We start from the raw sequence: 21,795 nt of genomic DNA on the forward strand, positions 1-21,795 counted from the left end.
AACAAGATGTCACATTTCCTGACTGTAGGGCGTTTCATACCGCTGTAGAATTAAGCAGAGAAAATCTGGGTCTGATAACTGTTTGCATTTTTCTTCCTCCATTCTCTGAAGCAGGCTCACAGCCAAAGCCTCACTGCTGAGGTGAACAATACCAGCTGAGTTCATCTTAGTCCCGAAGCACATTCTAACCACGACCCCGGTTGAAAATACAAACACCATTTTTCATAACCTGCTTGACGCCAATAACCTCCAGGCTCCCGTGTTTTGGTTTCTGGATGGTGTCCGTTATGTATTTGCAACTTTCTTACTCACGCTTCTAAGTCAGAAATGTACATATGGGTTTATTCTATGCAGATGACAATAGATTCGCTGGACTTAAAAAAAAAAAACACGATGGTCAGAGTCTTGTATGACCCTGTATTAGGGTCAGTGTAGATAGAAAAAAAGGAGGAGGAAAATTCTGCCAAAAAACTCAGGAATTTGAGGAATAATCTCAGAAATTTACTAGAAAAAAAACAAGGACATTTCTGAGTTTGTTCTACTAAACTTAAATTTTGGAGCTCAGAAATGTTCTTTTTTCTAGAAAATTTTAATGTCAAAATTTTTAAGTTTTTGGCAGAAATGTACTGATTTACTTTCTTCACTGAGACAGACTGTTGTATTGCTCACATTACTGTAGCCTACACTCAATTAATTTATTCACTATTATCCACATAATTGGGAAAAAAAAGAAAAAAAAGTGTGACCTCTGAACTTCTCAGTTCAATCTTTGTGGTTTGGGACCACAACGATGATTAACTTTTATTGTTAGCACTTTTCACCATAAAGTAGAAGATTAAAGTTACAACGTGAACTTTACAACTCCTGATAGGTAGATTTTATTCAGGTTCATTTGAAAAAAGTGCTCTTTACTCGAATTAGTAATCGAGCTAGCCTAGCTGTTTGTTTCTCTTCCTGCTAGCTAACCAGCTGCCGGCTTCAGCTTTAGCAGAACAACATGGAAGTCGCTGTTTCCACGTTCAGAAAGGCAACAGATAATCACGGTTAAACTTCACAGCTAGATGTTTACAGTGTGGGTGTTCTGGCCAGCGATAGTCCTTTTACACAATGTTCCATCCAGAGGTGATTCACGCTGGAGTGCAGGACTGATGCTTTCAGGTCTGTGTGTTGAAGCACATTCAGACATGTGCCTAAATATGGGGAGACCTGAGGGGGAGTTAAAAGTGCATAATACTGAAATTTAGTTTACCCACTTAATATAACTGTTACTGAAAGTCCTGCAGTATAACTGGAGTATAAATGTGAAAACAGTCCTAACTGAAATAATTTCCCAGTGTGCAGTGGTGTAGCACGCTTTTCGAAGGTGCAGGGGATGTGGAGGATCACATCATAGAGTAGTAGCTCAATAAATGTAGAAATGTTACCTGAAATACACAAAGTAAGCATATTTATTTGCTTAACTACATCTTATTTGGCTACAAAATTAAAGTGTATCATGTTTTCTTTGTTTTTGGTAAATCCTACAATTTTTTTGGGAATTTGTCACTTCCTGGAATATTTTGACTTGTTGGTTGTGATTGATTCTTTCTCTTCTGAGGAATACCCTGATTGGATAAAGAAAACTGTCCGTCATGGTGGTGTGGTTCATTTACATATGCTTCGCAGTTGCTTTTGTGTTACCAACATACTTTGCATATTAAAGACAAATGAAATGAAATTTGGCCTTCTCAGCATTCCATACATGAGGAGTAAGAATGTGAATTAATTAGCGATCAAGTGAGTTATAAAGACAACACCACCAATTATTCTTTGCTCACAAAGATATATGCGCTCACATCTGTTTCACTGCGCACTCAGCTTGGTGCACAAAGACAACACCACAGAAATGCGGTTTTTGAGCAAAATTGCATGAAAACTGTGGGTGTTAGTAAACTCACATGGGTACAACGTCTATGTCTGCAATATGAGGGCTGGTACTCCATACTGTACACTCTAGAAATCCTTATTACTTTTTTTATGTGGGGTAGATTTGGGCATTCCCTGTCCATCCATATATCTCTGTGCTCACACAAATTAGGTCACCTGCCAGTTCTCGTTCCAGCCCACAGCATCACCCTTGCCTCTGGCACCACATTTTCAGATTGAGACAATAATACACCCTCACTCATTCGTACGTCTGACGATTATATATTTATGCTGATATGTATGGGAGTTCAGCACAGACAAGCATTTTGTCAAATGAAAAAGTCCATGTAAGTGTGCAATGATCATGGCCGTGATTCAGAGTGCCTGTGACTGACCACAAGGAAAGTCCAACAGATCTAGGAGGGGTTTTCCTAACGTCTTTTGTTTTGTCGCAACAGAAAGTTTGCAGAGCATAAGAGGAACGCCACTGTCAGAAGGTTCCTGTTAGGAATACAAAAGAATTTAGATATTATGTGGGACACAGTCATCTTCCAAAGAGTTTGAGAGAGGAGAAATTCACGGTAACAATACCAAGAACCGAAGAAATTGATGAAGAGACTAAGGACATTGTCATGCAATTTACTTTGGTTTGAATATTGTATATTCTAGCTGATAAAAATAGTTTATCATCTCATAAGTGTGTTTCTGGGTACCGTCTTAGGTAAAATTACCATGAAAGTATTTGTACAGATTTTGAGAAGATGTCTTGAAAGATGCACAGCCTTTGTTCATTAGTTTGTTTACCGTATCCCACAATGCAGAGCATACCTGGACAGCTTTTAGCTCAACCCTTCAGTGGACACCGATGTGTCGGATTGATGTTGTTCATATTGTAAATGAACCACTTACCGAGGTCCGAGGTCAGTTTGGAGGCGGTATCTTTGGTGCGATTCCAAACGAACTCTAAAGTTGTTTATATCGTATTCTCAAAATCCAACAGTACTTTTCAGACAGTTTTGTTTTGGTCTCTACCCTGGTGCACTGGCTGTGTTCACATCAACCCCAAAAAACCGCTGATTGAACACTTCAGGTGTGAAAACATTCTTATCCCTCCCATGGTCTTAAAAGGCGGTCATTTCGACCCCACAAGCTTTTTACTCGTTCCACGGTCTGGTGGGGTCACACTGACCCTGCGTGCGCTTTTGAAGTTTTTGTGTGTGTGTGTGTGTGTGTGTGTGTGTGTGTGTGTTTGTGGTTTGATGGGACAACCTTGTCCACAAAACTGAAAGTATAATCATAATGATTACCTCCAAAAGGTTTGCTTGTAACTACAGCTGTATAGATTGTAAGGCTATTAGTAGAACAAGTTCTGCATTCATATATTTTGGTCTCTCTCTTTTTTGTTTGGCAACACAATGACCTAACATTTTGACAATGGTGTGCACATTATTTATATCCACTGTAGATGAGAGTTTAGTACAAACATGCGTGTTATGCAACATAAAAAAAAAAACTGAAGAAAAAAAAAAAAGCAGGCTGTGTAAATGCCCAAAGCGTTAACAGCAATCAGCGAGTCAGTGACTATGTTTTTCACAGGCGTTCCTAATCACCAGTCATGTCGGCAACATACAGACCTCTGCTTGACATTTTGACATCCTGCTATGCACGCCACGCCATTATGCCTAAATTGGTCCATGCATAGTTATACAAACTATGATGAGTCAGGATCACCCCTTTATATAAGGAGGAAGAACAACAACAACAAAAAAAGATTTTTAGACAGATTCAGACTGTTTTTAGCAGAGGTTGGAATCAAATACCTTTAAGTCCACCTTTCCTTTTTCCTGCTTGAGTCAATATTATCGTTTTGTTTCTGTCATATTAGAGTCCATCGTGGCTCTCAACAATATCTGCCTCTGGAATTGCGCTTGCTTTTCAAGTGAGAAAACGGCGTCTGAATCATCCATCAACAGCGCCCACATTCATTTGATAGCCCCCCATCCCCCAACCTGTTACTGTTTGGCTACAGCTGAAAGGAAAATATCTGTTTATGCATAAGTATTTGCTGAGAAGAGTTGAACTAGAATTTTGCTTTTTGCTGTCGCTTATGTCATTTACACAGTCAACAGGAGAGTGTATTGGTTTTCTTAGGTTCAAATTCATCCATCCGTCCATCTTCCATTTATCTGAGATTATTGTTGGAACAACACTGAGGCCCAGGCTGTGACAAATATCAGTACATCAATGAACTGAGTTGACTTTAAACAAACAATTTAAAGTCATTCAGTTCCATTATTTGAACGGACAAATTTTGTCAAAATCTGGTCCGCTTGAAACATCCTGCACATGTTGGAAAAAAATGACGGTAACAAAAATAATCTTACTTGTTACATTTACAAGAAATCCAGCAGTAGCAAGAAAACTTGGAAAAACATGTTGCCACCTCATAATATTCCTTTCTTATTCCTCACGGGACAAGATGGTCAGCAAACAATGAATTATGAGCAAGGAAAACATTTCAGTATATATAAAAAAAGACCTTTACTTTTTATTCAAACTTTACAACTCGCATTATGCTAATCAGAGTAAATTTCGTGGTATCAAACATGTTTGCAGACAGACCAAAAAAATATTAGATTAGCGTGTCACCTCCGGGGGAACTGAACCTTTCAGTGCTTCCCATCAATTACTTGTATTGCTTTTAGACTATGTAAAAAGTTACAACGTGCTGAGACTAAAGTATATAAAGTTCCTCATATGAAAGTCAAAATTCAAAGATCTCATTGGTAGTTTAGGCTTTTCTTCCCATCTTTCATGCATCACCAATAACCTTCCAGGCTTTTACATCACATCAGATGAAAGTGATCGTTCAGGACTTCTGATGTGAGATTCTAAAAGAACATTATCAGCAGCTAATGTCTTACCTGCAATACGTCTCGAAATCTTCAACTGATTAAAATCCAGATTTTTTGGACCAGATTTTGAAGCTATACGGCCAAATCTGAGAGGCGCCACGGCCGCATAATCCTAAACTCCAATCTCAAAATTGTCATGTTTACTTGACATTTATCTTATAACCTTCTACACCATTTTCAGGTTTGATATTTACAGAGAAACCTATGAATATTTTAGCAGATATAGAGGTTGGAGGCGGTGCGTCACTAATAATCTTCCTCCTCAAATGTGATAAGTTTCAAAAGGCAATTTTTACATAAAAGTAATTATGAAAATGTCTATTAATTAAAAAATGACTTAAACCACAATGTTTAATTTTTTATACACAAAATTGCAATAATGAGTTACAGAAGAAGACAATGAGTGGAGCACCACTGCCTCGTTTCATACTGGATGGCATAGTAACACAATATTATGTAGCATAATAAAGAAACTTGACTAAATGCTATTTTATTATTTTTACACTGCATTTCTTTCCTTTCTGACTGTTAATCTGACCTCAATCACTGTGTTGATCTATTCTCAACACGTTTCACGAAGGAAGATAATCAGGGATGCGTTGCCTCCAGTCACCACTTCCTGTGTTTCTTCTAAAGCATAAATTTGTTTATAAACCGATATGACGTTTTGAAATTGGAGTTGCTTTCAGTCTGTAAAAGTCTGGCACTTTTACAGACTTGCTGAACCAGAAAAGGATCTTTACCTACAATCCTTTTCTGGATTGTTGGTAACGACAAAACCAGCTAATCTGGATTGATGTGAAATTTAGACGCAAAGATATTAATTGCTGATAAAGTTTCAGCCTAAACTCATTCCAAACATCCTGAACTATCCCGTTACACAGTCCCTTCAAGTCAGACTGTGCCTTTTGGAGACAGAAGTTTCTTTAAAGATACAGGAGATTATTGTAGTGCTTCACATTGAAGACGCAAAAACGCTTAGCATCATACAAAATAGTAATGTAAAACTAGTTCAGAAGACTTTAGAGACAAAAGTCTGAAATATAAAATAAGCCGAGTGTGGATGCGCAAAAGATTTAAAGAAACACCAAACTGGTCTATTAGTACCAGTTTTACCAGTTCACACTTCCTTTCTGCTCAACAAATCCAATTCCCACTCAAACAACACAGAATTACACGACATACAGATTCATACATTTGCATATATGGTTTATGTATCACCCAGCTATGGGGACCTCCAGCATGGAGACTAAAAAAAAAAAAAGAAAAAAGAAACCTGTTTCATCCCCGGAAAGCGCCCTACAAATGATTAGAATAGAAAGACATTCCTTATCCATCTTCTGTTTGCAAGCCAAGACTCAGTTCTGATTTAATGTCTGACCTCACAGACAGCCTTGGAGGTGTGTTACAGGAGGCACTGTGGGAGTCCATGGTGGACGGATTCTTTCAAACAGTATGTGAAGTTTTTAAGCTCCTGTTGCCCCGCTCTGTTCTGCCTCTGGATGCACCAATCGTCTCAATACCTTCCTCCTCGTTCTCCAGTTCGAGCTGATCGTCCTTCTTCTTGATGTAGCGCTCGTACAGCACCATGACGACGCCCATCAGCCACGCTGACACCGTCCCGGCGGCGAAGATGACGAAGCCGATGACAACGAAGAAAAGGTAGTCCCAGGAGTCCAGTGTCTGGTGACATAACGTCCGCAGCTGGATGCCCACCTCGCTCAGACGGCGACCTTGCATGTCAGCCGGTGAGCCACACACTGTCTGGCCCTCATCTGTCTCACACACACACACACACACACACACAGACAAGAAGTGATGAGATTATTCATGTGACAATGTGGCCTAACAGCATCTTTAGTGTCCACTGATAGAAAGCAGTGGATACTAAATAACTGCTCAGCTTTTCTTCAGTATAAAACTTGCCAAATCACCCACCAGATGAATGCCAGCTGTTCAGAAATGTTACATATTTATTTACAAAGTAAACTGTTTGAAAAAAAATGTATACCTTTGCCAAATTTTAGTCCTATTACAACCACAAACTTCCCTTTAAAAGCTTCACTTTTTTATTTTGATTTTTTTTTACTGGAACAGCAATGCTAGCTAGCTAGGCCATGGCCAGGCTTAGCTAACAAGCTAGATGGATAACTAGCTAGCTAGGCCCAGGCCTTTAATTTTTATTTCCGTTTTTTCTTTACTGGAACAGCATTGCTAGCTAGCTGTCAAACTAGCTACTGTAGGTAGGTCATGGCCATAGCCAGGCCTAGTTAACAAGCTAGATAAATAACTAGCCCAGGCCTTTAATTTTTATTTCTGTTTTTTCTTTACTGGAACAGACTTGAGCACCGCCTAGCTAGCTCTATCCATCTATCTTCCCCTTCATCCTACCATCAATTGTAAACAAGACACTTCATTTTCCCCGCTTGAGGCAGAAGCTGACCCCTGACCCCAAAGAGGTTCTGAAACCAACTGGAGTAAATGTATAGTTTTCTGCAAGAGAACGTTGTCAGAACATGAAATGAGGGTGGACGGACTGATCCAAAAATGTTGATATCAATACCAAGTTGATATAAGCATCGGTTTGATACTGGCGTGGTAAAATTGAACATTTAGTTTTGCACTTGAAACTTTTAAAATTTTTGCATTGTAGTTCCATTGCTGCACCTCACAAAAGATTTTGTTTCGATTTGTTCTTAAATCATCTTATTTTGCATTTTAATTAGAGAAAAAACTGTACACTTATTTGTTTAGTTGTTCTATTGTTTCCATTTATATTATTAAAGTATTTTGCAGATATTTTTTTTGCATTTTGCATTTTTGCATTTTGTCCAAATTCTGTTGCAGGTTGTCACAAAATAACTCAGAGAGACAGAGACTGCAGCAACGTGTCGGTTGGTCTGTGTTACCCAGAAAGCAGTTGGGCACAATATCGCAACACCAACACCGTGAGTGAAACAACAACTGGGACAGCCTACTATTAAAGTACTCGGGGACCACTTCTATACAAATGTAGATGTGTAATAATAGAGTACGGCAACCCTAACTGAGGCATCTATTCTATGTGCCTTATAATGTGGTGCGCCTTACATATGAAAAAAGTTTTAAAATAGGCCATTCGTTGAAGGTGCGTCAAATATCTGGAGTAGTGTAGCTGAAAATAAGGTATTTGGTATCGGATCGATGCCAAAATGTCGAGTGTCACACAGCTCTAAAACTTTGCCGTTCTAGTTATCTACTAGACCAAGAGGACCAAAAATTTTAATTTTAATAAGGACAAAGGACACCAGCATAAAGTCTCAGCCAGGTAAGACCTCAGGACTTTTGTCAGATATTTCCCAATTTAATTTACTGCATACATGCTCTGTTTTTGTTGCTTGACTCAGGTGCTATGGGCCCAGGATAATTTACTCTAACTGAGTCTCATATCATCCCGGAAGTTAACCTGGCCTGCAGACGGCCTGTCTGGGGCTGAGAGAGGAATGACGTCTGTTTTCCCGTACACACCAGTGGGAGTCACAACCAAATCACTGAATTCATACCACTCACTGTCTCAGAGTAAAACTGGTTATTTGGCCACATTTCCATTTGGACATCGTGTGGTTGCTCGTGTTGCCAGTGATTTTATTATCTCCACAATCAAAAACACACTTTGCTTCTGACACACACACAAATTTAAAAGAAGTCAATAGAGCTGGAAAAACATGAAAATACAGAAATCTGCTCAAGTATTAAAATTCTGCTGCCTTCTTTATCAAAACACTGCGAGGCTTTCGGGGTTTTCTGTGTTCCACAGTTTTAAGTTAATGCAGCATTTAAAATCTCTCGCACACACACACACACACAAAAATGAATTATGCAAACTCCTTTTCCCCACACAGGATTAGAGAGGGAGTCGGGTCTTTGTGTCTGCCTGAGACCTCAGATAACAATGTTTCTCATCACCAGGCTTTAGGTGGGCTCCAACTAAGACTCTCTGAGATCCGCAAATCCCAACAAAATGTTGACTTTCCTCTTTTCAAGTGAACTGGATGGAAGTACAGTAAGTACAGTCAAAATTCAATACAGAGCATGATGGATGTGACACTTCAACAGCTGATGGGAGTGCCGTCTTTTTTTTTTTTTTAGTTAATTTTCTGCTGAAGGGAGACAGAACTGTAACGCTGCTACAGACACTGCTGGTAATTGGCATGTGTTTTTTCAAAGGCTTTTGTGTTGTGAGGGATCAAAAGCTTTGAAATCCTCTGCAGTGGGAACAGTGTTACTGTCACTCTGCACCAACACCCCAGAATACACACCATCACTTAGCCAGAGAATAGGAAGAAGTGGTTTTGGACTACAAGTGAAGATCTGCTGCTTCACTTGACGCAAAGAAATCTTTCAGCACAATGTGAGACGGACGACAGTAACTGTGTCTCTCGTACTGAACAGCCTCGCTTGCGTAAATAGCTTATTAATATTCCCTCTCTAATTAACTGTTTGAAGGAGACGTTAGTGCATCTCATTGCAAACCTTCCTAAGGACATTTTATGATCTCATTCACTTCCCATCTTTAAGACTTTGCCTTAATTGATGAGGTTGATGAGGAACTTCCGTTATCAAATCAGCCCATGTGGCCTTTTGCTAGTAGGCCAGTGTTACAGTAAAAGCAACTTTTTTGAGCTTTACATAATGTTATAATGTCATTCCCTCGTGAAAAACATACCTGGAGTGTTGCCTTGATTCTTTCATGCATATTTGAGAAATCATTTAGTCTCCCGTGGCAACCATGCAGCTGTGTAAAACGCCTGGGTGGACCTAGCACCGCCTTCGATGGGCAAGATCCTCCTCAGAGCTGCAGGTTCCAAGTTTCTACTCTTCCCCATCACAGGGCAGCCTCTCCACTCCCCACTCAGCTCCGTCAGACTAGCTAGCAGCAATTAGCAAACATCTGGCAGAACTGCACATCTGCTGAACTCATTATACGAGTTATTCCTTCACCAGCTGATGTACTGTTAGCATCATAAGCTAATAATTGGACATTATCAGAATCCTGTGCACATTAAAACATTGAAGCAACATGTTCAACATGTGTTGTATGGTACCATCTGTGTGACTAATTTAATGGCATGTTGAAACACAAGTCCTTACTCCAGCTTACTCTATGGCAGCCATATTGGATTTTAAAAACAGGGCTGGCAAGAATCCACCCTTTTAATTGGTGTTACAGCTCAATTTGTAACTAAAATAACACGAAACAGTATTGTACCTTCACAGAGATGCCAGCCTACTAAAATTACATCAACAACTCAGTCAGAAAGTCACCAAAGAGCTCAGAACAACATCTGAAGTACTACAGACTTCACTTGCCTCCGTTAAGGTCAAAGTTTGTAATTCTTCAAAGTAATTTTGACACTGTTTTTAAGTTAAAATGTCAATTAAGTTGCTGACAAAATTGGAAACTCTTGGATAGAAACTGAAAACAAAAAAGAATTGTGGTGATTGGAAAATTGGGACCAGAAGAAAGACAAACAACTTAAGACTAGATAAATGAAGGAATAGATTCATTTAAAACTCTGCCAACAATTTTCGTATAGGATTTAAAGAATAAAAAAATAATACTGTACTTGTTCAATTGAATAGCTAGCTAGTTAGCTAGCACTAAAATACCTGGACTAAACTATTCAGTTGAACTTATTAGAAGCGTTTAGCTGCAGCTAGAGCTAGCTAGCTCTTGTAATAAGTTAGCAAGCTAGCTCTCACCCACGGGGTGAACGTTTGAAAAATATCTGGAGTAGTGTAGCTGGGAATGAAACTTCTGCTCCAACTTCCTTGCCGCTTATAATAAATAAAAACTGACTCAAGTTAGAAGGCAGTGTTTCTTAAAGCTCTTTTTTTTATCCTCAATGAAATTACTTGACAGCTCACCGCTAAAGGAAAAAAGACAAATTGACGTTTCTGAATATTTTAAGAATTTAACATCTAAATCTCTGTAGCTCTCATCGGAGAGGCATTTCCATGACTCGAGTTTCTGGAAATTAGCTTATCGGGGTCTGCTTGACTCAGATGTGCTGCAGAAAAATTCAAAGTGCGCTCTGATCCTGTCGGAGGCAGCTGCTGCTGCTCTCTTCATACGATATGCCGTTAGAATCATCGGCTTCATAAGAGCCCATTCTCCTTCCATGCCTATGCACACACATCCCGCCCTCCCTGCATCCCATCATCTCTGTACGTGTGGCAGGCCGAGAGCCGAGCTTCCTCCTTCCATCCTCACACAGTCAACTCATGTTTGCACATCTACTCTCCACGTGTCTCACAGGCAGGAAGGAAAACCCTTACAGTCTCACCCACCTAAACCCCCTCATTCTCCCCGCACCCCCCAATGGGGACTGCCATCAAAGAAGAGGGCTTTCCCTCTCTTCTTTCCTATTCACACTCTGCTCCATTTCGAGACGCTTCCCTTATATAACAACTGACAGAGTGCTAATGTAGCCAGGAAGGCGAGACAGACGAGAATCTGTTGGTTCCTTTCCTGAGGCTTTTGTTCTCTCTCTCTCTCTCTCTCTCTCTCTCTCTCTCTCTCTCTCTCNCTCTCTCTCTCTCTCTCTCTCTCTCTCTCTCTCTCTCTCTCTCTCTCTCTCTCTCTCTCTCTCTCTCTCTCTCTCTCTCTCTGTGTTTTGCGTTTGCATGGTGTTGCAGATTTTCTAAACTGAAGGAGACAAGCACGCTCTCGTCCTAAACCAGGTGAGATCCAGATGACCAGGGGCGTCTCTAGGTTTTTTTTTTCTTAAAGGGGGGCCAGGCAGGAGCACTAAATAATATGCCTCACAGTGTAAGATATGATCCCCCCCCATCTAGCCTAGTGTTATTTTCAGCTAATGAAAGCGTAGTGCCTCCCAGGGCTGCTGCCTCAGGGACCCATCTACCACCGTCCTATGTTGTTTTTTTTTTTATAAAAAAATATATTACTACATATCGTCATAACAGACAGCAGAACCACTTTTCATGTCAATGCATCCCTAACTTTTCTGTAGAGCATTTCTGTCATCAACTGACATGCAGTGTGGACAAAACGCTAATTTATCTACAGCATGAGATGGACCTTCCAGTTTAAAAAAATAATAAAATAAAATAAAAAGCTCCATCAGATCAAGTGTGCTTCTTCAAGAATCCATAATTCAGAACATGGAGTCCGAGCGTTTAAGGGCAGCTGAATGTTTTCCGTCTTTCCTTTTCTTTCTTTGAAAAAAAAAAAAAAAAGAGACAGATTTCACGTGCAGGGCCAAAGGATGCGCGTGTCTGAGAGCTCGGCTTCTCCTTTCCTGGCAGCTGTCACCGGAAGAGGCCGCAATCCAAATTGGGCGAGACAAACGTCGACGAGCTGCGGGAAAACTGGGACATCTCCGGCAGTGGTCTTGGGGACCATGGGGGGTAGTTCAGAGAGCGTGGAAATTGTATTACAGCCATGGTGTTAAAATTACGACTGACTTCTTGCTCAGTAAGAGGCGCTATAAATAGCAGCTGGCCTTTTGCATAGCGACTTGTCCACACTGAACCAGCGGCATCGTAAATCAAACTTTAGGATTTACTCAGAGTATCGAAAGCGATTTTTCAAGTTGGCAGGGAAATAACAGCGGGGATCGATATTTGATGGGGAGACCATGATTCGTTAATCACACCTGTAGAATCGCGTCCCAGCAGCCGAGTGGAAAAGGGATCAATTTGTCGTTTCTGGATAATAAGACTGTCGGGTTTCCTGTCAAAACTGCAGCTGGTCGAGCTGAAGAAAGGAGCTGAAGTCACTAAAAGAGAATCAGGAAACTCCATTCTATCTGTTTTCTTTATCATTTAACGGTCCGACAGTCTGAGCCAAACTTTAGAAAAGGCTTACAGGGGCAGTAGCCCAGGGCACCAAGTTTAGGGGGGCACCCAAAAATTCTTCTTTTTTTATATATTTACTGTGCATGATGTTTCACAAACAATACACCTCATTAGGTCTGAAACGATTAATTGGATTAATCGATTATTGAAAAAGAAAAAAGTCAACTAATTTTGTAATCAATTATTCCTAAACTGGAGTATCTAGACCCAAAAAAGGCCATTTGCTGGAAGATATTCAGAGCAGTAATTAAGCCCAAAATATATTCATATACATTTTATACTTAAGATGAAAACATCTTTGATTGCTAATCTGTCCTAAGGAGAAATCCTCAAATGAAATAGTTTTAGCTTCACCTGGTTCAGATTTACTAAAGTAATGTGTTGAAATATTTTCTCATAAAAAAAGGATTGGTTTTTTTTATTTGCATCTTTTCACATATTTCTAATATTGTATATTAAGCTTAAGTGGTCAAATAAAATAATCTGTCTAATGTGCCACTTTATTACACTCGATTAATTGTTGAATCAGATTACTAAAATAATTGTTAGTTGCAGCCCTGGACCTCATATTAAAGTCATGGACTCGTTTCACATGTGGTGGGTTTTTTTTCTAAATATTGTTGGATTTTTATGAATTTCAGCGAAACTCAAAAATTGGAAATTTACCACCTTTTTGGGCCCAACATGGAGCCATGCCATTACAGACATTTCAAGCCGACCATGCATCTAATTCAAATTCAGATTTGTATGCCTGCTTATTTATGTTCTGTAATTTGCATGAGTACAAGTTGTGTTTTTTTTTTCTGTTCTCTGGGAGAGGACACCAAAACTCCCTCCAACCCAGGCGCCCTTATTCTTCTAAATCCGGCCCTGCTCACAGTGGTCAAACTTTGCTACTGACATCTACAAGTCATGAAACCGAAGGATGAGAGAGCAGGTCATAAAACTTAAAGAGAAAAAAACAGAACGGCTGGCTTATTTTTTTAAAAAAAATCTAAATCTTTAGGGGGGTCAATTGCTTTCTATTTTGTTGGTCAATTTTTTTTTTCTTTAATTTAACCGCATATACCAGAATATTTTTGGTTTTAGAGTTTACCGTCTACTCACTACCTGAACGGTCTGCAGAACATCATCTCTCCACTGTCAGAATAACAAGTTTTTGGTGATTTTTTTTTTAATCAAATTATTTTTAATGTGCTCCTTTGCCTTGCAGTCTGTTGACACTTTTCCAGAAGTCTGATAGGCTGTTCAAGTGCAACATTTCAACCCTAATCTGAGCTGAAATGTTGTTTTATTTGCTTCTGTGATTGTTAATAATTAGCATTGCTAACTCAAACGTTTGGCAGATAAATAACTTTCTGGTCTTATGCAGTTTTTTATTTCGCTATGTGTTTTTACTCTTATTATAAAAACTACAGCAGTCCTGCAGGCTATTGGCTATTTACTTGTGTGAAATAATAAGAGATGCTACAGTTGCAGATGTTGCCTGGGTGACGTGAGGCGAAAGAAATTGTGCAGCGCAGCTTCTGCCTGTACATGACAGGAGCAGTTATTCTTCCTCTGAGGCTCCAGCACAGTTTCTGTTAAAGAAGAGAGAAAACTGTAAAACTCCCTGTGGGTAATTATAAAGATAAGATCTTAAGATGGAATCTAAAACTAAAATATAGATTTTTAACACGCAAGTATCGATTAGATACTGACACTGACTTGGTATCAATATTATTGATCTATTTCATTTCCGTAAATTTTAAGAGGCGGGGACGCTGGGAGTTAAATCACATTTTCCTTCCCCTCAACTTTCCAATAATATGTTTGGACTAAAAAAAAGACATATTGGGTTTCATTTATGCTTCAGCTTTTCCACGTTTTGTGATGCTTCAGCCACAAAACTAAATGTGTTTTTGTCTCTTTTTATGCAACACATGAACTCATAGTTGTGATGTTAAAGGGTTAAATGATCAAATCTAATTTTTATTTATTTATTTATTTACAAAAAATTGAAAAGTGCGGTGTGCATTTTCATTTAGACAACTCTTTTTGTTTGATTCCGCTAAAAGAAAGGCAGCGCAACAAATTGCCTAAAGAGTTTATATACTAGTAAATGAAGTTCATCTGCATATGATGCGCTCTCAGGACTTTATATGAACAAATATCTCCGTAACATCGCTTAAAAAAAACATGGGATCAGTATCAGTAACGTTTTCATTCACATAAATCCACAAATACGGCCCTAGTGCTGTTGAAAACATGCCAAACCCAGAGGGGGCAGTGTAGATGGGAAGTGCAGGATGTACGATTTTTTTTCTGGAAAAGGAAATCAAATTTGGGAGAGATCAGGTGGAGCACAAATAAAAAAAAAAAATTTGCTTTTGTTGCTTTTGAAGCAACACAAATAGTAAACCTACCATGTACCAGTTCAGATCCACTTATGTATGGGACTAGCATTGACTAGCAGTGGATCGGGGCACCAAAACTGAGACCTTCATCATTCTAAATCCGGCCCTGCTGCCGAGAGCCACAAATAAACTTCCATGTCAACATTACACCAGATTAAAACACATATGTTCTTGGCTGACTTGTAAACGCAGCTGGTTGCACAGGTTTTTATTTTGGGGTATCAGACTAAAATTAAGAGCAGATCTCAGTTTGTGTCACAAATTCAAACTTAAATATACTGAAGTTTGTGGCTGTGATCTGACAAAACATGAAAAATTAAAGCGGGCTATTTTGCACTGACATGAGAGATTTTTATTTATTTTTGATGAAAGTGTGTTTTGCAGACATTGTACTTAATATAAGAGTCATAGGCCAATCAGGTGAGTTGTAATAGTATTTTGGGATTTTTGTGAATTTAAACAATACTTGAGTATTTGGAAATGACAAAGATAGAGTTTTTGTCTGTTTTGTGAAAACAACATGGAGCAACTGGTCGAGGGACTTATTAAACTTACCATCATAAGTTCATACCTAATTACGTATAGGACAACCTATTCATTTGCTGTAATTTGCATTCGCAAAATAACTTCTTTTTTTTTCTTTAGTAGATGGGGCCCCTAACGGTTTCCAACCCAACGGCCATAATTCCTTGTATCCATCGAAATACGTTTCGGGTTAAATTCAGAATTTATCCAGGGTGATAATTCAGTATTTTTCTACGGTCTAATTATTGTTATTTTGACAGGAGCTGCTTCCTGCTAACAGCCTCCAGTAAAAGGCCAGTCCGTTACGTAACCGGGCTTTCTAATTAGCTCCAACTGGAGCGTGCAGCACGCGCTCCCTGGACTAACCACTTCCTCACGTGACACCGGGGTGAAAGTGAAAGCGAGCCGACAGGACCTTGGAACTTGAAGGTCTCCAGGTGGACCCACAGGCAGAGGTCCTCGTTGTCGCACTGGCAGCTCCACGGGTTCCCGCTGAGCCCCACGGAGCGCAGGGCGGCCAGCGCGAGCAGCGACGTGATGTTGAGCGCCGTCAGGTTGTTCCGGCTCACGTCGAGCACCTGCAGCGCCTCGTTCTCCGAAAAGGCGTCCGGGTGGATGTCGGAGAGCCCCGGGTTGTCCGTCATCCTCAGCATCACCAGGCTGGCCAGCGGGCCGAACGTCCGGTCCTCGATCCGGCGCAAGGTGTTGAAGGAGAGGTCCAGGTAGGCCAGCTTGCGCAGGTTCCCGAAGGTGGACTCGGACACCTCGGTCAGGGAGTTGTTGCTGCAGTCCAGGTAGACCAGGTCGGACAGGTAGTTGAGCGCCAGCGGCGGCAGCTCCGCGATGCGGTTGTTGGAGATGATGAGCTGCCGCGTGGCCAGCGGCAGGTCGACCGGGAAGGCGACCAGGTGCTGCCCGGCGCACTGGACCACCAGCTGGTCGTCGCACACGCACCTGTCCGGGCAGCCGGCGGAGATCACCGGGGACGGCACGACCCCGGCGCCCAGGAGGAGCGCGAGGAACACTACGAGCCGCAGGGGTTGCGCGCTTGTTGGCTGCGGGGCAAGACGCATGACACCGCCGAGGGCTTCATCAAGCCCGTCTGGACAGAGACAGACACAGTCACATTCCTCATTGATGTGCCGTGGGATGGGTGGTGGGGAGGGAGGCGAGAAGGTGGCCGAGTTGTTTCGTCCCCAGAAAAATGATTCCCACCGCGGTCAGATCCGAAATGCGTGGCCGCCCGTGGCACGCTGCTGCTGCTGCTGCTGCTGCTGCCGCCGCTTCGCGCCGAGTCTCACTTCATCCGGCCAGCTGCTTCTGGAGCCGGCGCGCATCCGCTGCCGCGTGAACTTGACCCCCGGATGCCTGCGCGCTGCCTCGCATCTTGATTTTCTTTTCTTTTTTTCCTGTCGGGGTTATTTCTATTGCTTGCTATTCACACGTCGTAAAATCCTCACTGCGTTCTCCCGTCTCAGTTGTTCCATTAGTTTTTTTTTTTTTATGTTGCCATCCTGGCGCTCACTGTAACTGAATCTAACTGCGCGGTGGGTAGAGGAGGAGGAGGATGAAGGGGTGGGGGGGGGGGGGTGTAGAGAGAGCTCACGCTTTGGAGCGAGCTGGAGCACGAGCGCAGGAGTCTGGGTACCAGAGGGAATGCAGGGCCGGTCTCACACATGGAGGAAGTATAAGCCGTGCACGTTTGGCATTTGGTGGTAAAGGTCACCTGGAATGCCTCCGCTGTGGGTCTGCGTGACTCAGGTGGGTTTCAGTAATTATAATCAGCTCGGTTAATGTGTGTCGGAGGAAAAGATGACAGGAACGTTCCACAAACAGGGGCGGATCCTGCTTAAATTGGGCGCCCCGGGCAAATACCCTCCCCGCCCCCCATCAAAAACTGCAAAACTTTGTCAATATTCCACTAATGTCCAATATTTCACAATTGTGGCGTTTGCATTAAATAACACAATTAAAATCACATGAATAAGTTTGTTTACATAGTAAACCATTTAAAAAACAACACTGCCACATCATCCTCCATTATTGTTGATAATGTGACAGGAAAAGTGTTTCCATTGCAGTTTTGCAAAATAAAAAAAAATTCCATATGGCAGAAAAAAACAGAATAAATCCTTCTACTGTTGAAACGTTATGCTTTTTTTAATTGTTGTGTTTCCATTTTAAGCAAATTTCTTTTCAAAATGCCAAATTGCACCACAATTATATGGTTTGAATCTTAGAGCAAACATTAAAAACCAAAATAATTATTAAATACTCATTTACTTTTTTCACACACCCTTTGGTCTACTTTATTCAAACTCCAGTTGCTTTGTCTAGAAAGTCTGGTTTGTTTGGGAACGTGATTGAACTCTGACGAGTTCCCAAAAAAAACGAAAAAAAAAAACAAACTCTGGTCCATCTACAAGCCAACCTCTCAGTTGAATTAAAAGTGAACGCCGATGCGATTCAAATGCTTATGTGAAAATAAAACGGATCAGGAAATGAACTGTAGCGCAAGGAATTCTGGGTAAACACAACCAACGCAAACGTGGGAGTCTATAGCATAGACATAATATAAGAGTGGTCCACTAAGCATATTTAAATATGCTTAACTATATATTAAAAACGCACTTAAATAATACAATTGTTTATAAATGTAGCTTTGACAGATGTTTGAATATGGTTTCCGTGTTATGATCGATTAAATGCGCTGATACGTCATTGTGCCTGTTAAACACATAACGCTGAGTGGAGTTGTGGACCGCTCCAAGATGGCCGCCCTAAATCTCGTTAGCGACAATAGGCGAGAGCGGTCCATGAGGCGTCTATCCTTATATTATGTCTATGGTCTATAGCTCTAGCGGGAGAAAAAGCTTGTGGTCTTTCACCAAAAGCAAAAGAGAAAAACTAAAATCTGACGCTACTCCATTTTGTTAACATTTCACGAAGAAGGAAGTTGCGTTCATCGTGTTCTTCAGAGTTTTTCATGTCGTTTCTCTCACTGGTGATCGGCACAGCGCCACCACGGGTCACGGTTTTTCCAAAAGGTTTCGTCTCGTTAGACGATGCAGTGGGAAAGTGAAAGGCAACAGCTGAACATGAAACAGAATCAGGTGTGAAAACACCCTGAAAGTTTTCAAAATGTTCTGTTAAATGTCACATTAGCACCAAATTGGAATCTGTTAGAGACGCACTTAATACCAAACGGCAAGTAAAGGGAGCGACTGAAGGATCTATTCTGCTTTGTTTCCGATGTCTCTGTAGCAGGTGACAGGACAGGATGCGATGGGTCGGCTGCTGGGTGGTCTCAGGCGCCGGCGGGTTTTTATTTTTATTTTATTTTACTCTGTGTGGAGTCCTGAATCTATTCTTGGTTCTGTGTGTAGGTGTTGAAGTGCTGAATCAGACCCAGCAGGATGGAGGAGCAGCAGCAGGAGGAGGAGGAGGAAGACAGATGTTGCTGCTGACGAGTCGTATGAAATAAATTACCCCAAAAATGGCAACCAGCAGTCCCTTCCTCCTCACACACACACTGACCACACACTCTGTCCGTCTTTGTCATCCACCCTCAGAGATCCACTAAAAGAAAATCTGTTGGGTTTTCTGTCTATTCACCGCCTCTGTCAGGTTGCTCTCCATGTGGACTGAAGTAATCCCCACAGCTGTTTAAGCCCTTATAAACTGGCTCTAGGAGGACATCTAGTGTCAGCAACAAGGAACTGCGTTTAGGATTGATACTTGATTGATGTTTTCCCTCAGCTTTGCTACTGTTGTGAAATGGAAGTAAAAACAGAACCAATTTCACAAGCTCTTAAAAGTTTACCCGTAAGTAAAAATGTTTTTTTTTAAATGATCAAGAATAATCTAAATATTGTTTAAAAATAGGTTCAAAGTTAATTGTACTCACTTCAAGTGACACCGTTTGAGGTAAAATGTTGGTGGGTTTTCTTGAGGCCTCCACTAGAATCAATTGTGCACCAACTGATGGCCAAGCAGTACGAAATGTTGGACTTTATGGACACGCGACAAAAATACAGTTGTTGCTGAAATACAGACACAAAAAGTTCTGTTTGCTTCACAGTAAAACCTTATAAAGAAGTTATCTGCTCACAAAGGAACAATGCTTTTAACTTTTTAGCCTGCGTGTGTAGCAGGATGAAGCCTGCCCTGCAGGATGGAGGACACCTGGCACCTAATTAACAGGATGTGGAGCATAAAAGGAGACTCCTTCACCTGTTTCCATTATGCCTGGACATGGTCACACTTCAGTAAGAAGGTCGCTTGGTTGGTTTGCAGTGGTCATAACTCTAACATCAGTAAGTAGTGTTTCTCCTGTATTAGACCTGAAATTGCAGTTGTTTAACTCAAATTGTTTGAATTTACAAACTGCCTGGAGTCTCCTGCTTGGTACTGGGGTGTGGCTACCGTTTCACCTCCCCAGTTGATCTTAGCAACGTAAAACAGGCATGTACTTTTTATTGCATCCATGCAGTTTTATTGCACAAAAACATGACAATTCATTTATAGAAAGTACTGGCAAGCTGATCCTCCTGCTGATGTTGGGCTGGAAGGGGCTCTCTGGTTGGGGTGGAGTCATCCGGCTCTGGTAGGTGAAAATGGCTTCCTTTGCATGGGTTTTTTTTACCATTTTCTGAAATCACCTATTAATTTGTAATTTCCTTTCTGACAGAAAGCTGCTGCAGCTCGGTGGAGACCCTGCTGCTTTGTTTCCTCAGTTTTGTGCTCTCCCACCCCCCAGCCCCCCTTTTTTTTTTTTTGGTGGAATCAAGTCTTGTTCTCATTGGTTTACAAACCTTCAGTGCCTTGCTCTATTTCCTTGGGTGCAATTCCCAAGGTGGCGTTGTTGACGCCTTCTGGTAACCCCGCTCTGAGAGGTGCATTTAAGTTGCAGAGTATCAGCCCATTTCCTACCCTGGTGTTGCCACACATGCCAAACATTTCATGTGGTGGAATGCCAACACACTATCCCACACAGACTTTATGCTATTTCCTGGGCCAAAATTACCATGTTATGTAAACTTAATTCAAGTTTTTATATGAATATTTCCAGGATGACATTTGTTTTGAATATCGGTGATTAAAACGGGGGATATGGATGTCTGGTTTCACTCTGGAGGATGATTTTTACCCTGGCAGCTGATCCTGAAGCAATATGTAATAATAAAATGACAAAAATTGTGGTTCTACTTGCTGTAAAAAATAAAAAAAGGGGCAAATACATTTGTGTGTGTAATATTTCCCAGTGAAAACTATATTGGTGATATTACCATGATTAAAAATACTTTTGGATCATTCTTAAACTGCAGTTGGGGGAGCTAGAAAAGAAATCTGTCAACAATGCACCAATTATCATTTAAATTGATTAAAAGTTGTCCAAGATAAAGCAATGCCTCATACTAAAGATGCATGCAGGTTTCTTAGTGATATTAAACTGAATCACTTCCTGTATTTTTTTTAACTGTACTCGCCAAAGCCTTGGCAGCCAAATTTCTTTCCCAACACGACTAATTTTCAACCATGAACTTCAGACTCCATGGTAGTTGCAGCAAAACCTTCGCCGGTCACATGATGACGCAACACAGCCGAATGATTCTTAGACTCTCATTAGAGAATTAAAACAAACCTCCACACATTCTGCATCTTTTAATCCATCTTTGAGTAATACATGTTTATCCATGGATTACTTATTAAAAAATACAGTTTTCTTAAACAAGTTTTCCTTTACGTTTGATTAATTTATGCAGAGAAAAGTCAACTAAATGTTCGGCTTAGATTTCATTTCAATGCAAATCGTGAATTTTCTGTTCTGCTTCTGCAGCAAAGTTGGACCAGAACTTCGTTTTCTCCTCTGGATCCAGAGTTCTGCAGATCACCAAATCCAGCTGTTGTATGTTTGGATCTGAAAATATTCCATCAATTTAGTTTTATCGTTTCAGATCATTGCATCATGTTACTGCGCATGTGCTGGATTTGAATTCCATCCATCCATCCATTTTCTTGCACCCTTTTTCCCTCAGTGGGGTCGGGAGGGGTGCTGGTGCCTATCTCCAGCCAACGTTTCGGGCGAGAGGCGGGGTCACCCTGGACAGGTCGCCAGTCTGTCGCAGGGCAACACAGAGACACACAGGACACACAACCATACACACACACACTCACACCTAGGGGCAATTTGG

The 21,795-nt window shown here is 41.0% G+C and overlaps 1 protein-coding gene and 1 long non-coding RNA gene across 2 annotated transcripts; one reads left to right on the forward strand and one right to left on the reverse strand.

Moving 5' to 3' along the window:
* Window positions 1-4,036: 4,036 nt before the first annotated feature.
* On the reverse strand, window positions 4,037-17,163 carry LOC103478995 (leucine-rich repeat-containing protein 52). The gene is made up of 2 exons (XM_008433178.2): window positions 16,017-17,163; window positions 4,037-6,595 (listed from the first exon to the last, which is right to left on the reverse strand). The coding sequence occupies exons 1-2, from the start codon at window positions 16,672-16,674 to the stop codon at window positions 6,267-6,269; spliced, it is 987 nt and encodes a 328-aa protein (XP_008431400.1). The 5' UTR covers window positions 16,675-17,163; the 3' UTR covers window positions 4,037-6,266.
* On the forward strand, window positions 16,236-20,808 carry LOC103478994 (uncharacterized). Its single transcript, XR_001777504.1, has 3 exons — window positions 16,236-16,323; window positions 18,988-20,207; window positions 20,292-20,808. It is a non-coding gene; the product is annotated as an uncharacterized LOC103478994 (long non-coding RNA).
* The last annotated feature ends 987 nt before the right edge of the window (window positions 20,809-21,795 follow it).

This window comes from Poecilia reticulata, linkage group LG17, assembly GCF_000633615.1.
Source record: "Poecilia reticulata strain Guanapo linkage group LG17, Guppy_female_1.0+MT, whole genome shotgun sequence".
NCBI classification, from domain to species: domain Eukaryota; kingdom Metazoa; phylum Chordata; class Actinopteri; order Cyprinodontiformes; family Poeciliidae; genus Poecilia; species Poecilia reticulata.

Coding starts and splice junctions, on each gene's coding strand:
- LOC103478995 (XM_008433178.2), bottom strand. CDS start 16,674: ATGCGTCTTGCCCCGCAGCCAACAAGCGCGCAACCCCTGCGGCTCGTA. Junction 6,596..16,016: donor GGAGACCTTCAAGTTCCAAG/GTCCTGTCGGCT, acceptor TGTGTGAGACAG/ATGAGGGCCAGACAGTGTGT.